Source organism: Dipodomys spectabilis, unplaced genomic scaffold, assembly GCF_019054845.1.
Source record: "Dipodomys spectabilis isolate Male_0828 unplaced genomic scaffold, ASM1905484v1 ptg000156l, whole genome shotgun sequence".
Lineage (NCBI taxonomy): Eukaryota > Metazoa > Chordata > Mammalia > Rodentia > Heteromyidae > Dipodomys > Dipodomys spectabilis.
The window spans coordinates 1,467,708-1,490,797 of NW_024870833.1; the positions used below are offsets into that span (position 1 = coordinate 1,467,708).

The window sequence follows — 23,090 nt, forward strand, 5'->3', positions numbered from 1 at the left end:
GCTGACCAAGCTAAGGAAGTTATTGAAAAGGACTCTGAGGAGATGACCAACTCTGATAAGGTTAAAGTACATATGATGATATTCAAGAATCTACAGCATTGAGGAGGAATACAGCCTCTTCTCGAGCAGTCCAAACCATGTAAGAAAGTCAAGTTTCAATTGTTTGGAGAAGGAAGAGGATATGTGTGAGATTGTTTTCCTGGTTTTACTATACCTCAGTGATTTCAGGCAATCTCTGTGTCAGATTCTCTTTCTTCACACGAGAAAGAGAATACAGCTGAATACAGCTAATGGACTGTTGGGACTGTCGATGATAGCGTATCACATGAAAAAAATAGGGCATGCCTTTGAAAAGCCTATAAATTCTGAAAATAACTGAGCTTTAGTACCTCTGTTGTTGTTTGCAACTTCAGGGTTTTCTTTTCTTTTGAAGTAAGTAAAGCATGTGAAATAAAGTTGCATATTTTCACAATGAGATTCAGAGCCCTGGGTGTTTAGAGGCATTAATTATTTAGGTTGTCAACATTGGTGAAAAGGCAGAAACGTGCCTGGTAAAGCACCGGAATCAAAGTATTCATCAGGCTATGGTCCTGATGATTTGTGGAAACAAGAAGATTGTAGCCAAACCAAATATATGGACAAAAGTCTGTATTTCTGTGGCTGAGTGAGACTCAGATAACTTGCCTGTGTGAAATGGATAGGCTATGTTGTTATTTTTTCCTCTGAAAGAAATGCATGGATTCAAAGATCCTTTTTTTTTATTTGAACTGCATAAGCCAAGTTCATTTCAAAAAGGAAGAAAAGCACTGTGTTCTTTTGAAGGCTGTTCACAGGTGTGTTTAAATAACTTGCAGTATGTGTCCTTGTGTGTTGAAGATTTTTGATGTGATAAGGCTAGGATTTGCTTGAACCACAGTCTACATAAAGAGTGGTATTCTTTAAATATGCAACCCCGGTGATTTTAAGAGAAATATGGAAGCAGTTATACACGGTGATCTGTCTAAAGACATGGATTGCACTTGACCCTCCATCCCTGAGGTTTTGTATCATTGGATTCAGTCAACCACAGTTGGAAATTATTCCAGGCAGAAAGTAGGAGGGCAAGGTTCATTCATACTGAGCATATAACAGACTTTTTCTTGCCATTATTCCCTAAATACATTCCAGCAACTATTGACATAGTATCCACACAATATTAAGTATTATACGTAAGCAGAGGTAATTTAAAGCATATGGGAGGATTATGTTGATTCTATACAAGTACTACACCAGTTTACATAAGAGACTTTGGACATCCATAGACTTCGGTATCTGAGGATCCTGGAACCAATTCCCCACAGATGTGGCAAGTGTACTGTTCTTCCTCAAACCATGAAGTACTTAAAACTGATAAGTCTCTGGGTACCACATGTGTTCTTTACATCTTTTACTGGGACAGTGTGCTAAGGAAGCTTATGTTTTATTGGAGAAGACAGAAATAGAATGTCTCTTCATCTTCCACTTAACTCATTCTGACCTTTGATCCACTCCCCCAGTCTTTACATCTTTCTTGACACTGATGCTTTACAAGAAGTCAGAGTGGATGCATACTATTGGTGTATTACTGGATTGAGGTCTCAAAGTATACAAGTCAGCTATATTATTATTTATTTTTGTGGTGCCAGTACTGGGGCTTCAACTTGGTGCTTTGTGCTCTTGCTTGGCTTTTTCCCCCAAGGCTAGTGTTCTAACCACTTGAGCCACACTTCCACTTCCACCTTTTTTTGGGGGGGGCAGTTAATTGGAGATATGAGGTTCACAGACCTATTTTCCTATGCTGGCTTTGTGAACCATGTTCCACAGACCTCAGCCTCAGTAGCTAGGATTACAGCTATCAGTGTCCAGCTTAATTTTTATTATAAAGATACAATATATTTTTTCCACAGTATAAGTAATGCACACATACAATGTGGAATGATCAAGTTGAGTTATTAGCACTTATGTCCCCTTCGAACCCTCTGTCACCTGTTGATGTATTATAAATAACTACAAAATTGTCCCTTGCTCCTCCTCTAACAATGTTTATCAGCACTGATATAGCTGTGTCCTTGTTTATTTGTTTAATATGTGTACCCCAAGAAGCATGAGGAGTTACATAGAGACAGGGTAATTTATAGCTGTACCTCCAGTATTTTAAACAGTACCTGGCATGAAATTGACTTTGAATTATTATTTCTGCCAATGCTACAGTATCAGTGGTTGCTTGACTTGCTCTTTGTCACTGAGTCATGCCTCCAGCAAGGATTTTTGCTAGTTGTCTTCTGAGATGTACCTGTGAGGACTTTTCTGACCAGACTTGCTTTAAGCTATAATCCTCTGGATCTTATCCTCCTGGGTATAGCGAGATTTATAGGCATGAGCCATTGCACCCAGCTAATTTATCTCCTGAATGAATAAATTAATCTTATTGTTTTAAATTGTTATTTTTTAAAGGACATTAAAAAATCTAGTCCATTATCTAATAGCACAGTGGTATCACTTTAAGGGTTTTTTTGTTGTTGTTTGGTTGGTTGGGTTTTTGTCAGTTGTAGGGCTTAAACTCTGGGCCTGGGCGCTGTCTCTGAGCTCTTCAGCTCAAGGCAAGCACTCTACCACTTGAGCTACAGCACCACTTCCGGTCTTCTGGTGAGTTTATTGGAGATAAGTCTCACCGACTTTCCTGACTGGGCTGGCTTTCAACCTGGACCCTCAGCTCTCAGCTTCCTGAGTAGCTAGGAATACAGGCGTGAGCCACTAGCTAGCGCCCAGCTTAAATTCAGTTTGTAATGTAACTTTTAACTTTTTCAGTATAATCTGACATTAGAAATATTGCACCTCAACGCATCTTTCAGTCATACTCAGTCATATGTGATAAATCTGATTTCTGTTCTTAGAAAGAGATAAGTTAAAGCTGTCTTGAGAAATCTAGAGAATATTGACAAAAGACAAAAAAAAGCCCACAAGATTATACTTGTTTATGTACTACCTAGGATGTATTAGATACAAAAAATATTTGATCAAGACCTGGTGGTATAGCTGGGTGTTAGAGTATAGCTTAGCCAGTGTGAGACCCTGTGTTTAAATCTTAGTACCCCTAAAGATATTTGAATGGATATAGTACAGTTATCACTACCATGAAAGTTTTATATTAAACTTGAGGAAAGTGGCTTGCACCTGTAATCCTAGCTACATAGAAGGTGCTGATAGAAGGCTTGAAGTTGAAGGTCATCCTAGGAAAAACAAGTTAACGAACCCCTACCTCAGCTAAAAAGTCAGACATGGTGGTGCATGGCTGTAATACCAGCAATGAAGGTGTGGCATAGGTAGGAGAATCAAGATCTGAGGCCTGCCTAGGTAAGAAAAGACAAAAATAAAGCAAAAATGACCAGAGGTTCAAGCACACTTGCCTAGGAAGCATATGGTCCTCACTTCAAAATCCTAATACTTCCACAAATAGAAAGCCTTCTCTTAAAACAAGCCTATTTTACATCTGTATTTATACATGCAGCCAATTTTGCATCTGTACTTGGATGCCACTATTTGAGACACATAGATGATAAATTATCTATAAAGATGAACTTGGTTGACATCATTTTCTTTATACTTTATAATTTGATCCTTGAAATTTCAAGGACAGGAGTGCCAATCACATAACTAACTGATTGTGTACCTGAGTCTTAACACAGCACAATTGAGTTCCTAGAGCTCTAGTGTGGTGTAATTAAACTGTCAGAAATATTAACATCACTGTTCATGAATGTCTCTGTGGGCTCTGATTTATTCTATAAAACACAGTGTCATGAAAGTGGACTTGCTGCCATTAAAATTGACTCGTGTTTCTCCATTCAGCAAAAATTTCCATCAGTAATAGAATGAAGAGATGTAATGGGCCCTGCAGTTGTCAAAATCCTGTAGTATTTCATTCATATCATCTTTGCTAGATAATGGCTAAAAACTGCAAGAAAAGAGAAACTAAAAATATCAAGCATCCTTTTTTATTTCTTTTCTAAAGGCATAAATTTAAGCAAATCGTGTGTGTGTGTGTGTGTGTGTGTGTCTGTGTCTGTGTGTGTGTGTCTGTGTCTCTGTGTGTGTCTGTGTGAGTGTGAGCGTCTGAGTGTATATATAGAAAGTTCTACTTTGTGATCTTACTTCTTTTCCTGTACTTAGTATTTCCGAGGTTTCCAATGCTATGATATGGTATGTTACCATGAGACTCACCGAGTCACACTTTTATCTCCCTCAGTTTCTTAGCCCTCCATTCTAACAATGACATGCACCTAGGATATGATTGTATGTTAATGGTTAGCACTGGCAATAATTCTTTTTGCTTCTTTAAAAAAAAAAAAAAAACCAAGGATGAGAATGCAAGAATGAATGCAGGCTTATAATCTTACATGAAAATCCAGGTGACATACACCACAGATATATAGAATTCATTTGATCACTAACTGGCCATCATTCCTAAGTCACTTGGGAACCTGAGCTTGTCCTTTGGCATGCTCACTATTGTCCACTGGAAGTGACAAGGTGCTGAAAAAATAGTGCTTTCAAAGAACTTCTTTTCATGACTGGAGATTGACTGCTATGAGGGAAGATATGTTTCAAAGAATCTTCAAAATTCAAGTGAATCTGGTTTGTAGCTAAGAAACTTGTCCCTTACTGCAAACGTTGATTGAGGTATATTTTTTAAATAAATGAATACACAATGGACGCTGATTCATGAAATCTACAAGGAGACTCCCTTGCCCAGCCCAGCCGATATAGTCCTAAAACTGTTTTTTTGTTGTTTTCTTCAAATAGTTGTACAAAAGGGTTTCAACTTAACATGTCAATTTTATGTGTACAATGTATCTTGGTTAGTCATTCCTTGTATAATTCTCCCCACCCCCATCTGTCCCAGCCCCAGCCATCTCGTTTCCTAATTCAGTGTCCATGTATGAATTGAGTATTATGGATATATTAACCCATCATTGCTCTTTTAATCCATCTATTCTCCTCCTTTTAGCCCCCACTCCAATCAAGGCATCCTAACAATGCCTTTACTTCCTAGCCATCGTTTTCTCCTTACATTAATTCTCAGATTTACAAAATAAAAAATTCCTCTCTAAGCTGGGTATTAATGGCTCACTTCTGTGATGCTAGCTACTCAAGAATTCAGGCCTGGAGGATCTTGGAACAAAGTGAGCCTATGCAAAAATGTCTGTAAAACTCCATGTATGGTTAATCAACAAAAATCTGGATTGGAGGGGTAGTTCAAGTGGTTGAATACCAGCCATGAGCAAGCAAGCTAAATGAGAGAACAAGTCCTTGAGTTTAAACCCTGATAGTAGCACAAAAAAAGAATTCCTCTCCATAAAGTATTTAAATATTCTGATAATGTAGTCCCAAGTAATAAACAGGAAAGGCACCTAATGTCCAAGTATACCCTATATCTATACTGTCCTTAGAATTAGTAATTTAGTCCTGATATGGATAATGTACATATTTTTTTGTCAGTCATGGGCTTGAACTTGTGGCCTGGGCACTGGCTCTGAGCTCTTTTGCTGAAGACTAGTGCTCTACCACTTTGAAACACTGTTCCACTTCCAGTTTTTCAATGGTTAATTGGAGATAAGTCTCATAGACTTTCCTGCCCCAGCTGGATTCAAACTATGATCCTCAGAGCTCAGCCTCCTAACTAGCTAGTATTACAGGCATGAGCCACTGGTGCCTAGCTAATGTATATCCTTCTTTTCATCTCTCTTACACTGCACTTTAAAGGTACTTGAGTTTTGTTTGTAATTTTGGCTAAATATGAAATAAAAGAGTGAAAAAAGGAACTCTCTTGCCTTCATAAATTAAATGCATATAGGCACATTCTTATTTCTTATCTTGAGATTTCATAAGAATTTAATTAATTGTTTAATTAATCACATTTGCTAATGGACCGTAAGAAAAGAGGTTTGTCAATTTTATCTTCACTTCTAAATAGTTTTTTCTCAAGGAGAGTAACAAAGATAAATTACCACATGGAATTCTTCACTTTAAAGAATTTTAAAGAATTGTTCCAGCTGGGTACAGTTGGCTCACACCTATCTATAATCCTAGCTGTTCAGGAGGCTGAGGTCAAAATCATGGTCCAAAGCTAGCCCAAGCAGATTCTTTTTCTTTTCTTTTCTTTTTCTTTTTTCCTTTCTTTTTTCTTTCTTTTTTTTTTGGTCAGTCGTGGGGCTTAACTCTGGGCCTGGGCGCTGTCCCTCAGCTCTTTAGCTCATGGTGAACACTCTACCGCTTGAGCAACAGCACCACTTCTGGTTTTCTGGTGGTTATTTGGAGATAAGAATCTCACGGACCTTCCTGCCTGAGCTGACTTTGAACCACAATCCTCAGATCTCAGCCTCCTGAGTAGCTAGGATTACAGGCTTGAGCCATCTAAGCTACTGGCACCCAGTGCCTGGCGATGAGATTCTTATCTCTAATTAACCACCAAAAGAAAAATCTGGAAATGGAGCTGTGGTTCAAATGGCAGCGCTTTAGCCTTGAGCAAAAGAAGCTCATGGACAGTGCAAAGGCCCTGAGTTCAAGCTCCAGTACCTGCAACAACAACAAAAAAGAATTGTTCCTTAATTATCAAGCTAGTGATGTTTATGGTGCTATTTATGAGCAAGTAAGATGAGTTGATAATGCATTTGAAAATGTGATCCTGGCCTTTTGCTCTAATGCCTCTACATTTTGCTACAATTAAATTAGCCATTATTTTCTTTTTGCTTCCACTAAGGTGAGGAAGATCTTCTGAGTCCTCCCCAGGACACAAGCACAGGGTTAGAAGAAGTGATGGAACAACTCAACAACTCCTTTCCAAGTTCGAGAGGTAAGTGCCAGTGCCCAGGAGAGACTCAGACCTCCAGGAAGCAGGCCACTCACTTCCATATCCAGCTGAAGTGTGTTTGTCCATCTGGAAAGCAACATATGCTGTCAGAATGGGAATCTGGATCCATGGTGACTAGGTTTTATTTTTAGTATGAATTTTAGCATGGTTTAGAGTATGCTACATTCCAATATCTATGTAATGATGAGATTTCTTGTGAAATAAGGATGCTACCATATGTGTATCAAATATTATACTTGTTTCACACATCAGTCTAAAGAATTAACTCTGGAGTGCCTTTTTTCTTGAGATGGATTATTATGTAAGTTTTATATGTGAGAAAATCCATGTCCTTGGAACATCTTTGCCAGGGACACATGGCTCTGTGATGATACGGTCTAGAACACGTCTTGCAAGGGGTGGTTGGGGGCATTCAGATTTATAAGCTTATGCCCTTCATATTTAAAAGTTGTATTATACTCCATCATTTAAACATAGGCATAATGAGATCTTCATAGATAAGTTTGCTAATATTTTTTTCACTTTTATAGTTACACTAATGCTTTGCAGAGTGGTATCATTATTTTTCTTTTTCTCCATCACTTTGACTTATGTAGTTGACCTCTTATTCAAACATAGCATTTTAGCTCACAGAATCTTCCCACGGCCCTTATGAGCTTCAGATTTCTTGCTCCATCCAAAGAGCTCTTTTGCCCCTGTTGTTAGTTTCTGAGGATGTTTGTTTTGGTTTATTGCCCTGATGTAAAACGAAGTCATTGACCCATCTCCCTTCAACAAATAAAAAGAATAAGAATGTTAGCAGTCACCTGTGATGAATAAGACGTAAAAACTAGAACAGCAGAAAACACAAGATTTTTATGGCTAGTGCTTGATACTCTAAATGCGCAACCTGGGAAGAAAGAAAGGATGGAAGATGACAGAAAATCTGGACTATTTGTTTCTCTCCATATGTATAATGAAGAGGATGTTTTGAATAGTATGTTTTTCCTATCTTTTCACTCAGTGTCAGTTAACAAGGGTCATTTCCTAGCTATTGGATGTGCAAATGAGCATTGTGCAGTGCACATTAAAAGCAATCATGTTCTGGTAGAGTGTTGCTAAGGAACACTCAGGGGAAGCTAATTTTGAATGTCTGTAGCAGTCATCTTTTTACTGCTGAGCACCACTGATGGATAAAGATCTTATCTGTCTTCCACTCACCCCAACACTCCCATACTAAGTCTATTAGGTATCTCTTTTTCCAAGATGCCATGATGGTAGAAGCCAAATATCATCTCTATTCTCATTATTTTGCCCAGTGACCTTTACCAATATATCAAACTACTAGGGATTCAGAAAAGTAATAGAAAGTTCCTTGCCCTCGGAACTGTAATCCAATAGAGACTCAGAATTCCAAAGAAGTTCAAATCCTAATGCCATGATTTGATTGCCTGGAATGGGCCACAGTGGGGTATCTTTTGACACAAAGGAATCACTGAAACACCGTGATAGGAAGGAATTACTCTAGGTAGACATTTTCTTTTTCAAGGTTACATGGAAGCTAATGGATCTGGATTTTGGCCCCAAGTCTAGCACACATTTTATCAGTGCCAAGTTTTCCTTGAAGGTCATAGACATTTGTCTTATCTCAGTGCCTTAAACTGGTGTTTTATTTGCCTGATCTGTATGAACTTGATAAGATGCTCTATTGGTACCCTTGGGCATTTCTTCCAGGCAGCAGTGAGGCTTACCTTCCTTTTTGTACCCAGGGCCTTGGTCCACCTAATTAGCTTTCAAGTAAAATCCTTTGTACCATCTCTTTGCATTCTCTTTTTAAAATTCTTGAATCTAGACATTGCAGAAGAAGCCACCTGAGAAGCTAAAAATGCACCTCCTCTACAAAGATATTTACAGTTAGCATCTCTGTTATTGGATTTCCTTCTGTGATAGTGAGTTACTTATATGAGACCCTGGGAAATTTTGTTTAGGCTGTCTGGATAGAATTTCCTAAATTAGTGCTTAAGGAAGAATGACATCCCCTAAGTGTTCATTCAAGTCCTCAAATGTGGGAAAAGGAGACCTTATCTGATACTAGTTTTGTTTACTATGTTTTTGCCTGCTTTGTCATGATAACCTGATGGTCTGAGAAAATTAATTCATATTCTTGAAAAATATACAACAAGAGAATCATTAAGGTTGTGGGGGATTTGGCTGGTCTTTCTGTGTAGCTATGACCTTGGTATTATTGGTGGTTGTAGTTGGCTGTTTTCTGCTAAATCAAACATTGTAGGCACATTTCTCCTCAAATTCAAATGGATAAATGTTGCATCATTGTAAAAAATAAGCGGAATGCTGATATACCGTACAAAGAATTTGGGGATGCTTATTGATAACTGAAAGTCCTTTAGCATTTTTTGAATAGAGGACATCTACACATGTATGTGGAAGGAAGGAGAGAGAGAGAAAGGGAGAAAGAGAGAGAGAGAGGAAGAGAGAAGAGAATGTATAATGGGTTAGATAGGAACATCTTACAAGTAGGTTGATACTAAATAGAAGTTCTCAGACTTCTAGGCTCTCCCAAATGGCAGGGCCTTAATAGGTCCTATAAACATCCTTGATGTTTAGAACAGTGCTCACCAATGTGATTCAATGATTCCTGTATGCTAGAGAAATATTTTATATCACATATCACATTGGGATAAAGATACATGTATTTACATACTGTATACCATATGTATACACACATGTATGTATAGTCATATGTGTAATATACAAAGATCAGAAACAAAAATTTCATAAAGCAGTACCTTCCATATTACATATAATGAATTCTGTTTATGTTTTATTTAAAAATAAAGGTTTTAAACCCTCTAAGTTGATTTCTGGATCCAGTGGTTAAAAGAAAAACATTTAACTGATCTCAGATTCTCTTGCCCAGATGAATATCGTTTCCAAGAAAAATTAACTTAAAAATTTTTGCCGTGAAGGTTTCTGTCAAGAACTGGCTAATATCCTGGAGGAAATTTTAACTTTATTCTAAATCTTCCATCCTCTTTCCTATTGTTATGTTGCAAAAAAAAATGTTCATGGCTGCTACAGCTGTTTCAGACAGCTGTTTGAGTAACTCAAAACAGATGCCAGAGCCAGAGGTCTGACATTTAATGGAAATGTACTATTAAATACCACCTCATGGCTTATTTAACCCTACTAGTTAATTGCCTACTGAGGAAAACCATTTTTATTTTTTTATAAATATGTAAGGTAGAGAGATGAGTTATTGCATTTTTTCAGTTTGCAAGCTTTTTTTTTTTTACCCTCTTGCCACAGTTTTGACTTCAAATTGAACCCTAAGGTAACCAGCTCATCTTTATCTTTCATTGACAGAATATCTAGAAGGACAAAGAAGTTAGATTCCAGCAAATGGCCATTCAGCAAGTTAAATTAGGTTTCTGATTTTATCTCAATGGTCTTACTAAACTGTTACCCAAATTAATAAAGGGCTACATGCTTCTTCACATAGTGACAAACCACCACTATCCCCCATAATAGGTAATATAAACTTCAGTGTGTCCAAACTGTGAATGTGTGCACATTTAGCCTTGGTGATCTTATCTTTCCTGATTAATTTCTTGATATACTTAATTGTTCACTAGTCACTTGGGGGCACAGTGTATATTTAGATATGAAACATTAGCCAATTTCTAGCCATTCAGTCTATAGCCTTTTCTTCTTTCAGTAAATACATGTGCAAGTTGACTTGTAATGTTATGAAAAGGCCTTATATATTTTTAACACATTTTCTAAAACACATCATTCTATAGTAGCATTATATAGGTAGAACAACCAATAAGCATAATTTGGGAATAAACTAAGCAAATAATACCAAAGTCTCTGATCATTTAGCAGTGCACATGTATATTTTTATATGTATAATACGTGCATTGATTAAAGAAATGCTTTCCTAGTTAGTCATGTGGTATTGGGCTCACTAAAAGGAAGCACCACTTTATATAGATGTTTAATGAATAGTAAGATCCAAGATAAGCTCTTAGTGCATTAAGGCAATCTAGAAAGCAGTGGGCAGTGCTGTGTGAGGATTTCTGCTGCCCATACAATCTCTTGCCTATTGACCTGTGTCATAGAATTTTTCTCTCCAACAGTCTATTCCCTCCTGCCTCTCTTATATCATCACCTCCCAAATAAGCTCACACACATTCTGCCAAATGTCCCTAAACTACCAACCTAACAGCTTTGTAAACCCTACCATCTTTTCAAATCCAATCCTTGTCCCCTGGTTCATCTATGGAAGAATAACATAAGAACAAAGACAGGGCTGAGGCTGTAGCTCAGTGCTAGAACATGTGCTTAGCATGCATGAGGCCCTGGGTTTCATCCCCAGTACCAGAATAAAAATGAGACAGATGAATCACGTACCTCTTTCAGACACCATCCTGTTTTCCATCTGCTTCGCAAAGGATGTGCTCAATTACCATTTATACAAGGGACCAGCAAACTAAAATCCAGGGGCCAAACCTACCCTTAATCCATTTATAGAAATAGTTTGATTAGAACACAGCCACACCCACTCATTTACATGTTGCCCAAGGTTACTTTCTTACTACAAGGGCAGAGTAGTTGCTATGGATACTGTGTGGCTCACAACCCTTAAAATATATACTTCCTGGTCCTTTATTAGAACATTTGCCAGTCCCTGCTTTGGACTATTATTTTGTGTCTATTCAGATTCATTCCATGTATACAGTCACAGGCTTCAGTGCTGATCAATTGGTCACCAACACTGAATTGATTTGGACATTTATATCCATGTTCACCAAAGAGCTTAAATGTTCAATATTTAAAGTGTAGCCATCAGAATCATGTTTGGCTTGTAATGAAACAATCCCTAAAAGAGAACATACCCTCTTGTAAATTTTAAACCATTAGTGAACTAAGAGAGTTAAAGGCACCTAGAAAACAGTCAGGTCCTGCAATTGAGAGTCTGAAATAGTGAATTACAATTTAACTGAAAATCTCAAACTTTTGCTGCCTCAGGAAACTAGACTTCTCCAGACTTGGCCAGGCCCTTTATTTTCACTCTACACTGTTCCACACACTTCCCTTTTCTCTTGATTCACTTCCTGACAGGATATTACATTTCCAGGTGCACAGCCCCATTGAAAGTCTGAAGAAATTCATTTCCAAAGAATGTATTTATGAAATAAAATTTTCATCTGGCACTTCATTTACTTATCAGCCAAGGACTTCTGAAAATATTGCAACCAAGTAGCTTCTTTTTCAGTGTAGAACTATTAACACAATAGAAAACATTAGGTGGTTTTGGGGACTTTTTTTTAGAGGAGAAAAGACCTACCTTTTTGCACTATGTTAATAAGTACATTGGGACCCAAGTAACAATACTCTTCTGCTAAAATTGGGATGTTTATTTTGTTTCTATTTTTCTTTCTTTTTTGTCAGTCTTGGGGCTTGATCTCTGGGCCTGGGCACTGTCCCTCAGCTCAAGGCCAGCGTTCTACCATTTGAGCCACAGTACCACTTCAGGTTTTCTGGTGTGTTTATTGGAGATAATAGTCTCATGGAGTTTCCTGGCCAGGCTGGCTTTGAACTGTGATCCTCAATTCTCATCCTCCTGAGTAGCTAGGATTACTGGTATGAGCCACTGGCACCTGGCTTGTTTCATTTTTTTAAAGACCAAAATTGCAAGTTACAAACCATTACAAGTTGACATCTGTTGGTATTCAAGCTAAAGGGTAGTACTCAAACCAGGTTGCTTGTAACACACACACACACACACACACACACACACACACACACACACTCACACAGAGTCTCTTAACCATAGTCTGTTACTTCACCAATTTAGTTCAGCCAGCATTTATCAAGTACCAACGGTGTCTAGACACAGCACAAAGAGATGAAATGGAGAGATGGGTGAGAAACATGTGGGCTTGCCAAATACTGGTAGCTCCTGCCTGTAATCCTAGCAACTAACAAGGCTGAGACTTGAGGATTCCAATTCAAAGCAGATGAGGCAGGGAAGTCCCTGAGACTCTCCAGTTAATCAGCAAAAGATGGATGGAGGTAGAGCTGTGGTTCAAGTGGTAAAGTGTTAGATTTGAGCAGAAAAGCTAAGGGACAGCGCCCAGCCCAGGTCCTGAGTTCAAGCGCTAGTAATGGCACCAAAAAAGAGAGAAAGAAATGTGTAGGTTCTACCCTCAAAGAGCCTATGGGTAAGAGGTCTGGTTTCAGACAGTTTAGCCATGAATTTAGAGGGAAATCATAGAATTACTTTTAAAGAATTAAAACAAACAAAAAAAACTTACCTTGCCAAAGGAATTCAGAGGAAAAGGTGAGTAATTCTTATTGGGTGTATATTTGAGCTAATAAGGATAAGGTGACATTCTCTTCCCCTTGGCTTAGAGACCATCATAAATACACAATCCTTCCCAGAGTCAAGCTGCAATTTTGAACTTTTAAGAAATCACAGAATTGCTTAGGAAAATTCTGAAGGAAGGAGACCAGAAGAGAAGGGTGGAAAAGTTATACTTAGTAAATCTTTAAGATGGTTCTAGAAGTTTGAGCCTTAAACTTGAGTGGTAAAAGGTTTCTTTTGTAGTTTTACAACTTTTCATTCTAGACTGGTACTTCTGAGATTGTTTCAAGGAATTTGGGTCTTCTTGGAACCCTGGAGCATAGTGGAGAGAAGGGAGTGATAATGTACAGGCTCACTTACAACTAGTTCTGCTTTTTTTAAAATCAGTCGTGGGGGTTGAACTCTGGGCCTGGGCACTATCCCTGAGCTCTTCAGCTCAAGGTGAGCACCCTACCACTTGAGCCACAGCATTACTTCTGGTCTTCTGGTGGTTAATTGGAGATAAGAGTCTCACAGACTTTCCTGCCTGAGCTGGCTTTGAACCATGATCCTCAGATCTCAGCTTCCTGAGTAGCTAGGATTACAGGTGTGAGCCCAGCTCGGCTCTGCTTTTATCCACTCAAAATGCTAGAATTCTCTGGAAGATTGTGTTAGGAAATGTCCCATTGCTAAAGTCAAATGGTTTGAAAGTCAGTATTTTACTTTTGAAGGACCCATAGATAAGAGGAAACCTTTCCCCCTTTCTGCCTGCTCACACATTCCCAGGCCTATCCTATACATGCATACCTTCTGCCTTGTTGAACTAGATATCCCAAGAGAATGGAGTCCATTGTTAATGTGCGGATTTGAAGACTATCGAACCTAAAGCTTGAGATTCTACAGTATTTGAAAATCATGCTCAACTTGTCCAGTTTTTATTCTGTGCCAGTTTTCATTGAGTTGAATGTGTGAACTCTATTGGATTCTATAAATGATGTCTTTAGGGTCATGTTATTTGTTTACACTGAATTTTAAGTGTATGTAAAGATGATTTGACTAGGTATGTCTTGGATTCTTTTTTTGTTTTTTTCTTTCTGTTTCTGGTTTGTTAGGGGGGGTACTTTTGTTTGCTTGTTTGTCCCCCCCCACCGCCAGAAAGAAGTAAATGAATTGTTATCTCAATATGTGTTTGATAAAAGAAGCAAATTGGTATAATGCTGTATATTTATGCATGTTTTTTTTCCTTTCTGATATCTCTGCCTCTTCCTCTCTCTATTATTAAAGGAAGAAATACCTCTGGAAAGCCAATGAGAGAGGTTAGTGAGACTCAGGCTCACAGCCATGGCTTCTGTCTGTCTCATCCTGCTTTCTATGTTTGCCCTTTGTGTTCTGTGCACGCGCATATGTGTATTACACATTGTGTCATCATGGAAGGATGGTAGTCACCTTTCCACTTTCAGCTCATGAGGAACATTCCTAATGTTTGCTGCAGTTGTCATCACCACAACGACAAGATCAGGGGCTGGGGGAGCAGGACTCTCTAAAACATGGCAATCCTTTCTAGCTCTTAGGTCGGAGTCCTGCAGCTCATCATCGGTTGCCATTTGCAACACAAACAAAATCTTCAAAAGAAATTCACCTTTGAAATATAATTAACAAATCATAAAGCTTCCTTCCACTTCCAGGACTTTAGCATATTCTGTGAATGCCCTTAGTTTTTATTTTTCTGCGATGACTTCATTTTGTTTTTATTTTCTTTTTACCTGGTTCCTACACTGTTTCCATCCACATTTTATCTAACATTATTGAGCAATGTGCCAAGCACTGTTCTGAACACTTACCATTTTTTTTCATGATATAATCTTCATGATACACCTATGAGGTAGGTATTTTTCTCAACCCCATTTTATAGATAACGAAACTGAGTCAAGGGTCACAGAGCCAGAATTGGCTCTCAAACCACACTCTAACTCTTGTGCTATACTGATGCCTCAGAAAAGCATTGAAAGGTGTATATCATTTCAGCTTGCCCTTTAAAAGACACACTCTTTCATTTGGCAGTTGAAACTAAATAGAATAATGGGCAATAGAATAATAACTAATTAGGTTATATATATATATGTGTGTGTGTATATATGTATGCATATACATACATATATATGTATATATATATGTGTGTATGAATATACACATATATATATATATGAATGTTGGAGTATTAGGGATATTTAATGCCACTTTAAGGTTTGAAAGAGGTAAAGTGTAGCATTATCACTGAATGTGGTTTGAGGTTTTACAATGAAGGATGCTTGCTACTCCTATTACCAAGAATATTATCTAAATGTTGAATTACCTAATGAAGTGATTATTGGGTGACAGAGTATGGAATGAATGACAGCATAAGTGAAACAAGAGCGAAGTGAAAGAAGGGAGAAGAAATAAATGGTTTTCCAAAGGATGATACTAGTACATACTGTTCAGGAAGACAGGCTGGATGGGTAGGGAGTTTTTATGAGAAGATCTTGGATCCTTAGCAAGGGATGAATGGCCCCTGACTCATTTAAACACAAAAGTCAAACTAGAAATTCTGCCATCTCCATGCCTTATAAGTGTAAGGAACTTAATGACCTGCAGTGTATATGTATTCATGCTCCCTTCCATGGCTTTGGGACAGTGGGGTCCAGGGGAGGGAGCAATAGACTGGGAGAGAAAGAAATTTGAATCACTGATGCATTGAATACTCCTGTCTCATGTACTTTGCCTGTGAGATTTTTTGGGTTCATTCTTATGGTAAGTGCCTCGTAAAATTTACTTTAACATCTTGTGAAAAAAAAATCTCATCATAATTTTGAGCCCCTCAGACATGATTCACTCATGAATGGAGTTTGTAAAGGCCAGAACATGTAATTGAATCAAAGAGTATTACCTGAGGTTTATTATAGACAGATAAGTTTCCAGAAGCCAGAAAATCAAAACAATGACTTTTAACGCTATGAAAAAATATACCCTAAATGCATACTAGACCGGATATTTTTTCAGCGATTAAATTATAGAGAAGAAAAGATAAACACACTTCACTGCTGTATTCTGGCTTTGCTTTGGACAAGTGAGTGCTAACCATTTATTTGGAAATTGTATTTTTTAAAAAAAATAGAGTGCCAGATTGCTATTGAGGTCTTGGATCATTGCCAGAAAGTCTCAATTCCAATCACTGCAGAAAACAACTCCCTTAGGCAGTGGTGGCGTGTGAGACTAAATGTGTTGCAGTGAGTGCCAACTTGGAAAAACATAAAACTGCCCTAATGTTCAATGCATGGTGCCTTTGTGTTCAATAATCCTTGCTTTAAGAATGGATTAAATTAATACTTTCTGTAGACATATTTTTGTGTCAAATTTTGCCTGAAGCTGATTGCAAATGCCTGAATCCTGGCTGCTTTACAGTGCCTCTTGCATTTAAAGTATGAGATTTAAATTTTGACGTTAGAAGATACTATCAGGTAAAATTAAAGACCTCCCTAACATTCTTTCTTAATAAAACTATGATACAAATCTGTTTTCTGTGTCCATCCGTAGTTTTTCCCATCTCCTGGATCTTTGGGGGCAGTATTTTGTCAAAGGGAGAAAACTTCTTTTAGATTTCACTCAAACCTCCATGAAAAAAAAATTGCAATGATTGTTCTGGTGAAATAAGGATTTATAAACAAGGTAATCAAAGATATGATGTAGATACATTTTTGTAGCCTAATGGTGGCCGTGGAATCATTTGTGAATGTCAGATGGTCTAATCAGGTTAAAGCCCCTAACATTTTGTGGACGTAGGTATCGTATAGTGAACCTTTATTTTCCCCAGCTGATTTTTAAACAGGAGATAATCCCTAGAATTTACACCTTTTGAAACACTCCAGATTTTTCCTTCTATGTGAGAACTAAACATTTCAAAGTATAGAAGGACCACTTGCATATCTAATTTATAAATGTCGTTCCTTCTTTTACTATCTTTTGAATTGTATTCATGTCCCCTTAGTCCACAGTCTGAAAGGCATCTTTGATTATGAATAAGTTAACAGGAAAAATTGAGCCCTTCCCTTTGTTGCTTATGTTTTATAATGCATGCTCTAGCTATCAGGGAATTGATCTATATTGATTAATTATATTCATATATCAGATTATAAGAGGGATGTGTTCTGTTTTTACTGGCTTTGCCAAGAGCTGTTAAAATTGCTAGTAATTCATAACTTGCAGTTAGTCTATTCAATTTTATACATGAATGATTGTGCACATTTCTTGGGATGCTGTACATTTAAAATAAATATATCAAGGTTGGAGGGCATAGCGCAGGTGGTAGAGCACCAGCCAGTGAGCATAAGTGTCAGATACCGAGTTCAATTCCCAGTGTCAGACAAAAATCATACATATAGTGAAGACCCTCAACCTGGTGGTCATTAATAAGTGCTGTGAGCTCTAATGAATAGCAAAGGACCCACTGTGTCTTCCTGTGTATATGTTTATGTTTGCTTTTTTCTTTTCTTTCTATTGTTTTTAATCAGGGTCTTATCATATAGACCCAAGCTGACCAGAAACTTGTGATCCTTCTTGTGTCCACCTCCTGAGCGCTAGGGTTACAGGCATGTACCAAACACCTAGCCTTCCTTATGGCATAGAAAAGCCAAAGATGACTCCAGTTCTTCAGTGAGGTCACTTATGGCCCATTTTATGAATAGTACATATGCCCTGTTAAAAAATTGTTAAGTTTTGCCTGGCACCGGTGGCTCACGCCTGTAATCCTAGCTACTCAGGAGGCTGAGATCTGAGGATCACGGTTCTAAGCCAACCCGGGAAGGAAAGACCGTGAAACTCTTATCTCCAATAAACCACCAGAAAACCGAAGTGGCGCTGTAACTCAAGTGGTAGAGCGCTCGCCTTGAGCTGAAGAGCTGAGGGACAGCGCCCAGGCCCAGAGTTCAAGCCCCATGACTGACAAAAAAAAAAAAATTGTTAAGTTTTTGTATTTGTAGTCTCAACCACAATCTAACATAATTTTTAATGTCATTAGCTCTCACTGAAACCCTTTGTGCTAATAAAGCCTGGAAAGATTTATAAATTTGATCACTTTAATATATGTACCTAAATAGCATTACACTTTTAATAAGTCTTAAATTGATCTAATGTCATCACTGTGTAAGTGCCTGCCCATGAATCCTATTCCAATCCTCATAAAACAAGGAAGATGTCTCTTCATAGAAGTATTAGGGCAGAATAGTTGCTCTGGCCTGTCTTTAATTTTCAAATAATTATGTGTGGGTGTGTGAGTGAGAGAGACAGAGACAGAGATAACCATCCGGGGCCTTGAACTCATGGCCTGGGTAATGTCCCAGAGCTTTATTGCTCAGGGCTGGCACTCTACAGAGCCACAGCTCCACTTCTGGCTCTTCAGTAATTAATAGAATACCAGAGTCTCATCCGTTTTCCTGCCTGGGCTGTCTTCAAAGCACAATCCTCAGATCTCAGCCTCCTGAGTAGCTAGAATTACAGGCAATTCCATAATGCTGATACATGGCAAGTTAGTAATGACACAGTAAAATTTTCAATTCCAAAAGAAGTACTTGGAGAGTGGGAGGACTTACTAATGTCCAAGAATGAAAATATGGGACCTAATGAAAAGGAAGAGGGACATTGTGCTGCTCCTGTGTTCCATGGTAAAGGATTAGTGGTAGGCTATACCACATATTGATTAAAAGGCAGTTCTCTTAGTGAAACTTACTTAGAAGGGAAGCAAAAGTGGAGGTCACAGGATCCCCAATCTATACTTTACATGTGGGCCCTGTTATAATTAGGTTCTGGAGTAATTTGGAATGAAGAATGGTCATTATTCTGTAACTTTGTAATTCAAATAGTGTATACAAAATAGTTACTTTCACAGTTTATTTTTTCACCCAATTACAAGCAGAGAGAACATGGTCAGCTTCACCATAGTACCACTCACCTTCACAAATTGAAACAGCCTGGCAATGGAGATTTCATATAGTGGTCATGGCAGCCATGATGTGATGATAAAGGTGGTGGTGGTAGAAGTTGTAAGATTAGTAGTGGTTTGTTAGTTGATAGATAGATACATACATACATCATAGATACATACATAGATACATAGATGATTGATAGATAGATAGATAGATAGATAGATAGATAGATAGATAGATACAGATATAGATAGATAGATCATCCCATCATGAAATGCTTCATGTTATGACAGGAAATCTGTGCGCATCCATGAGATCCTCTTCAAATCTAATCATTATATTGGGAAGATGAATGCAGCATTTGACTTTTTTTTTTTTGTCGGTCTGGGGCTTGAACTCTGGGCCTGGGCGCTGTCCCTCAGCTCTTCAGCTCATGGCTAGCACTCTACCACTTGAGCCACAGCACCACTTCTGGCTTTTTCTGTTTATGTGGTGCTGAGGAACCAAACCCAGGGCTTCATGCATGTGAGGCAAACACTGTACCACTGAGCCACCTTCCCAGCCCTTGACTTTTTCATTTAAATGATACCTATGGTATAATAGACTCTATGGAGAGCTCAAATTGTATAATCTTTTTTAAAAGACTGTTGAGTCAAAGCCCAACAAAATCAACACCAGGAAAGGGTACATCCAACAGGAGGGGGGCTAAGGGGGAAGAATAGATAGATAAAAGTGGGGAAGGGAGGGAGAATACAGTCAAGAATTCCCTGTATATACCACACAATTTAGCAAAGTAAGGCAAGGGGTAGGTTGAAGTAAGGGCTGAGAAGGTTGAAGGCTCAAGATACATTGTATTCAGAAACTGCTTTGTTAAATGGCACCTCCTTTGTATAACTACTTAAAGATAATAAAATATTTTAAAAATATAAATAATACCTATAGCCTGATTCAATATTAAGCTGCTACTAACAACATGTAATGCTTCATTAACAAGGCTTTGCTTCTTCCTGGAAGCTGGTGAAAACCAAACACTGTTGTGTACACTTTCAATGCAGCTTCTGTCTTGTCTTCACCCAAATTGGGGAATGGTTTCCACCATGGCAAGGAATCAGGATGATGATAAACTCTGCCTTTTGTAAAGTCTGCTTTCTCTCTGTTTTCCAGGACCCAATGTAGGAAGCCTGTTCCACATGGCCGATGATCTGGGCAGAGCGATGGAGTCCTTAGTTTCAGTCATGACAGATGAAGAAGTGGCAGAATAAATGTTTTACAACTCCTGATTCCCGCATGGTTTTTATAATATTCATACAACAAAGAGGATTAGACAGTAAGAGTTTACAAGAAATAAAAATCTATATTTTTGTGAAGGGTAGTGGTACTATAATGTAGATTTCAGTAGTTTCTAAGTCTGTTATTGTTTTGTTAACAATGGCAGGTTTTACACGTCTATGCAATTGTACAAAAAAAAAGTTATAAGAAAACTACATGTAAAATCTTGATAGCTAAATAACTTGCCATTTCTTTATATGGAACGCATTTTGGGTTGTTTAAAAATTTATAACAGTTATAAAGAAAGATTGTAAACTAAAGTGTGCTTTATAAAAAAAAAAGTTGTTTATAAAATCCCCCTAAAAACAAACACATACACATACTAGACACACGCACACACACGCACGCACACGCACACACACTAACTGAGGCAGCACATCATTTTGCATTGTTTTAGTGTGATATTCATATGAAATTCATGGCTTTTTATTTTCTTGCATATTAAAATTAGGACTTCTAACACCACCAAGTGACTACTTCATGTTGCTATTTTGGGAATTGTTGACTACATGGGGCTAGCTACAGGCTTTCGTTTCATACATCTATATATCTATAAGTATACAAATACTATAGATGTATAGTAGATAGATACGAATTTCTACAGACTTTTAAATTTCTTCTTCAAATGTTCCTGCCATTTCCTAACATGAAAAAAAAAATACTTCTAGTTATTCAGGCTTACCTACTTGGGCAAGAATGAATTTTCACTGGAACCTGAAGCCAGGAGGAAAGTACCATACTAAAATATTGTCTAGGCTTCCAGATGTTTCTCATTTTAAACTTTCCACTGACAACTAGAGTATTGAATTTTTTTAAAGGTGCATGTGAATGAATACACAGGACTTATTAGATCAGAGTAATCTGTCAGTTGATATATTCAGCTTCCTGCTTCTGGCTATGGCCACAATTTCGATTTAATGATGCTTCTGTGATGAAGCATTCTACTCTTGAAGCAAAGGGTTGGATGAATGAATGTTCATAACTATACAAACATAATCTTTATTACTACAAGTAAATTATACTGCCCTGTTCTCACAGTCAAACTGAAGTGGGTGGTTTTGTTGTTCTTGTTGTTTCTTTTTTTTAATTTTTTCCCAATTGTGATGGTTTTTCAATGCTACAGACTTAGTTTAAAATAACCTGTAGGAAAATGTGTAAGACAGTAGCCCCATCCCATTGTGATACTGGTAAATATCTATCTAGAAGCTCATGAACTGTGTTTGCCTCCTTTGCATTTCTCTGTAAGTAATTCCACACAGGATTATAAGGGGGATGGCACATTAACTCAAATGTTCCAAAAGCAAAAGCTTCTCCAACCCCTTTTGGTAAATTGGGCATGTTAAATATATAAATAAACACAAATTGTTCAAAAGAGGAGAAACAAAATGAAGAGGAAAAGCTAAGGACTCATAGGGAAAAGCTTTACTCTTTCATGTCATTTTATTACTCTTTCATTTGAAGAAATCATTTGTTCAATAGAAATCACTATGTGTCCTATTATTTTGCAAATCTGTTACCTCTGACATCAAGTGTAATTAACTTTTGGAGAATGAGTTTGTCTATTGTTTTATTAATGATAATTAACATCAAACACAGCTTCTCATGCTATTTCTACCTCACTTTGGTTTTGGGGTGTTCCTGGTAATTGTGCACACCTGATTTCACAGCTTCACCACTTGTCTGTTGTGTGAACATTTTTCTTCATTTTCTTTTTCCTTTATAATTTTCAAGAGAAAACTCAAAGCTCTAAGGTAACAAACTCCATGGAGATTTGAGTTTAGTCTTGCATTTTGGCCTTTATGTGACGCTGGATTTTTTTTTCTTTATTCAAGGATTTGTTTTAACCAAGATTTAAAATTAAGAGTTAATTTACATCCTACTAAGAGGTTTTAAGTTTCATTCTAAAATCAGAGGTAGATAGAATGCATAATTTTGATTTAATCTTTTTGTTTTATCTTTTAGACATTAGTTCTGGAGTGAGTCTATCAAAATATTTGAATAAAAACTGAGAGCTTTATTGCTGAGTTTAAGCATAATTTGGACATTATTTCTTGTTCTTTATAACCACTAAGTATTAAACTGTAAATCATAATCAATGTAACTGAAGCATAAACATCATATGGCATGTTATGTCATTTGTTTTCAGGTACTGGGTTCTTACTTGAGTATCATAATCTATTGTGTTTTAACACCAACACTGTAACATTTACTAACTATTTTTTTAAACTTCAGTTTTACTGCATTTTCACAACATATCAGACTTCACCAAATATATGCCTTACTATTGTATTATATTACTGCTTTACTGTGTATCTCAATAAAGCACGCAGTTATGTTACAAAAAGTGTAATTGGCCTTATACTTTTGAATTCTTTCATTTATAATTTTGAGATCGAGTGTCACTATGTTGCCCAGGCTGGATTTTTTTGTTCTTTTGATTAAGCCATCTTCCTATCTCAGCCTCCCAAGGAGCTGGGACACTGTCATTGCTGAATATGTCATACACACATAGGGCTGAAGAAAGAATATCTAGAAAGGTAAAAGTGAAGTCTTCTAACCAACATAG

At 37.5% G+C, this 23,090-nt stretch overlaps 1 protein-coding gene across 8 annotated transcripts in view; it reads left to right on the plus strand.

The window, feature by feature from the left end:
- Dmd (dystrophin) overlaps positions 1 to 22,874 on the plus strand; it is a 1,242,252-nt gene extending 1,219,378 nt beyond the window's left edge. For 5 of the 8 annotated variants that reach the window (XM_042692422.1, XM_042692423.1, XM_042692424.1 and 2 more), the window contains 2 exons: positions 6,779 to 6,871; positions 20,360 to 22,874. In XM_042692422.1, the coding sequence (XP_042548356.1) occupies positions 6,779 to 6,871; positions 20,360 to 20,457 (191 nt within the window). In that variant the 3' untranslated portion in view covers positions 20,458 to 22,874. Of the gene's footprint in view, positions 1 to 6,778; positions 6,872 to 14,522; positions 14,555 to 20,359 lie in introns of all 8 variants that reach the window. The other 3 variants (XM_042692421.1, XM_042692427.1, XM_042692428.1) reach the window with 1 other exon arrangement.
- Positions 22,875 to 23,090: the final 216 nt, after the last annotated feature.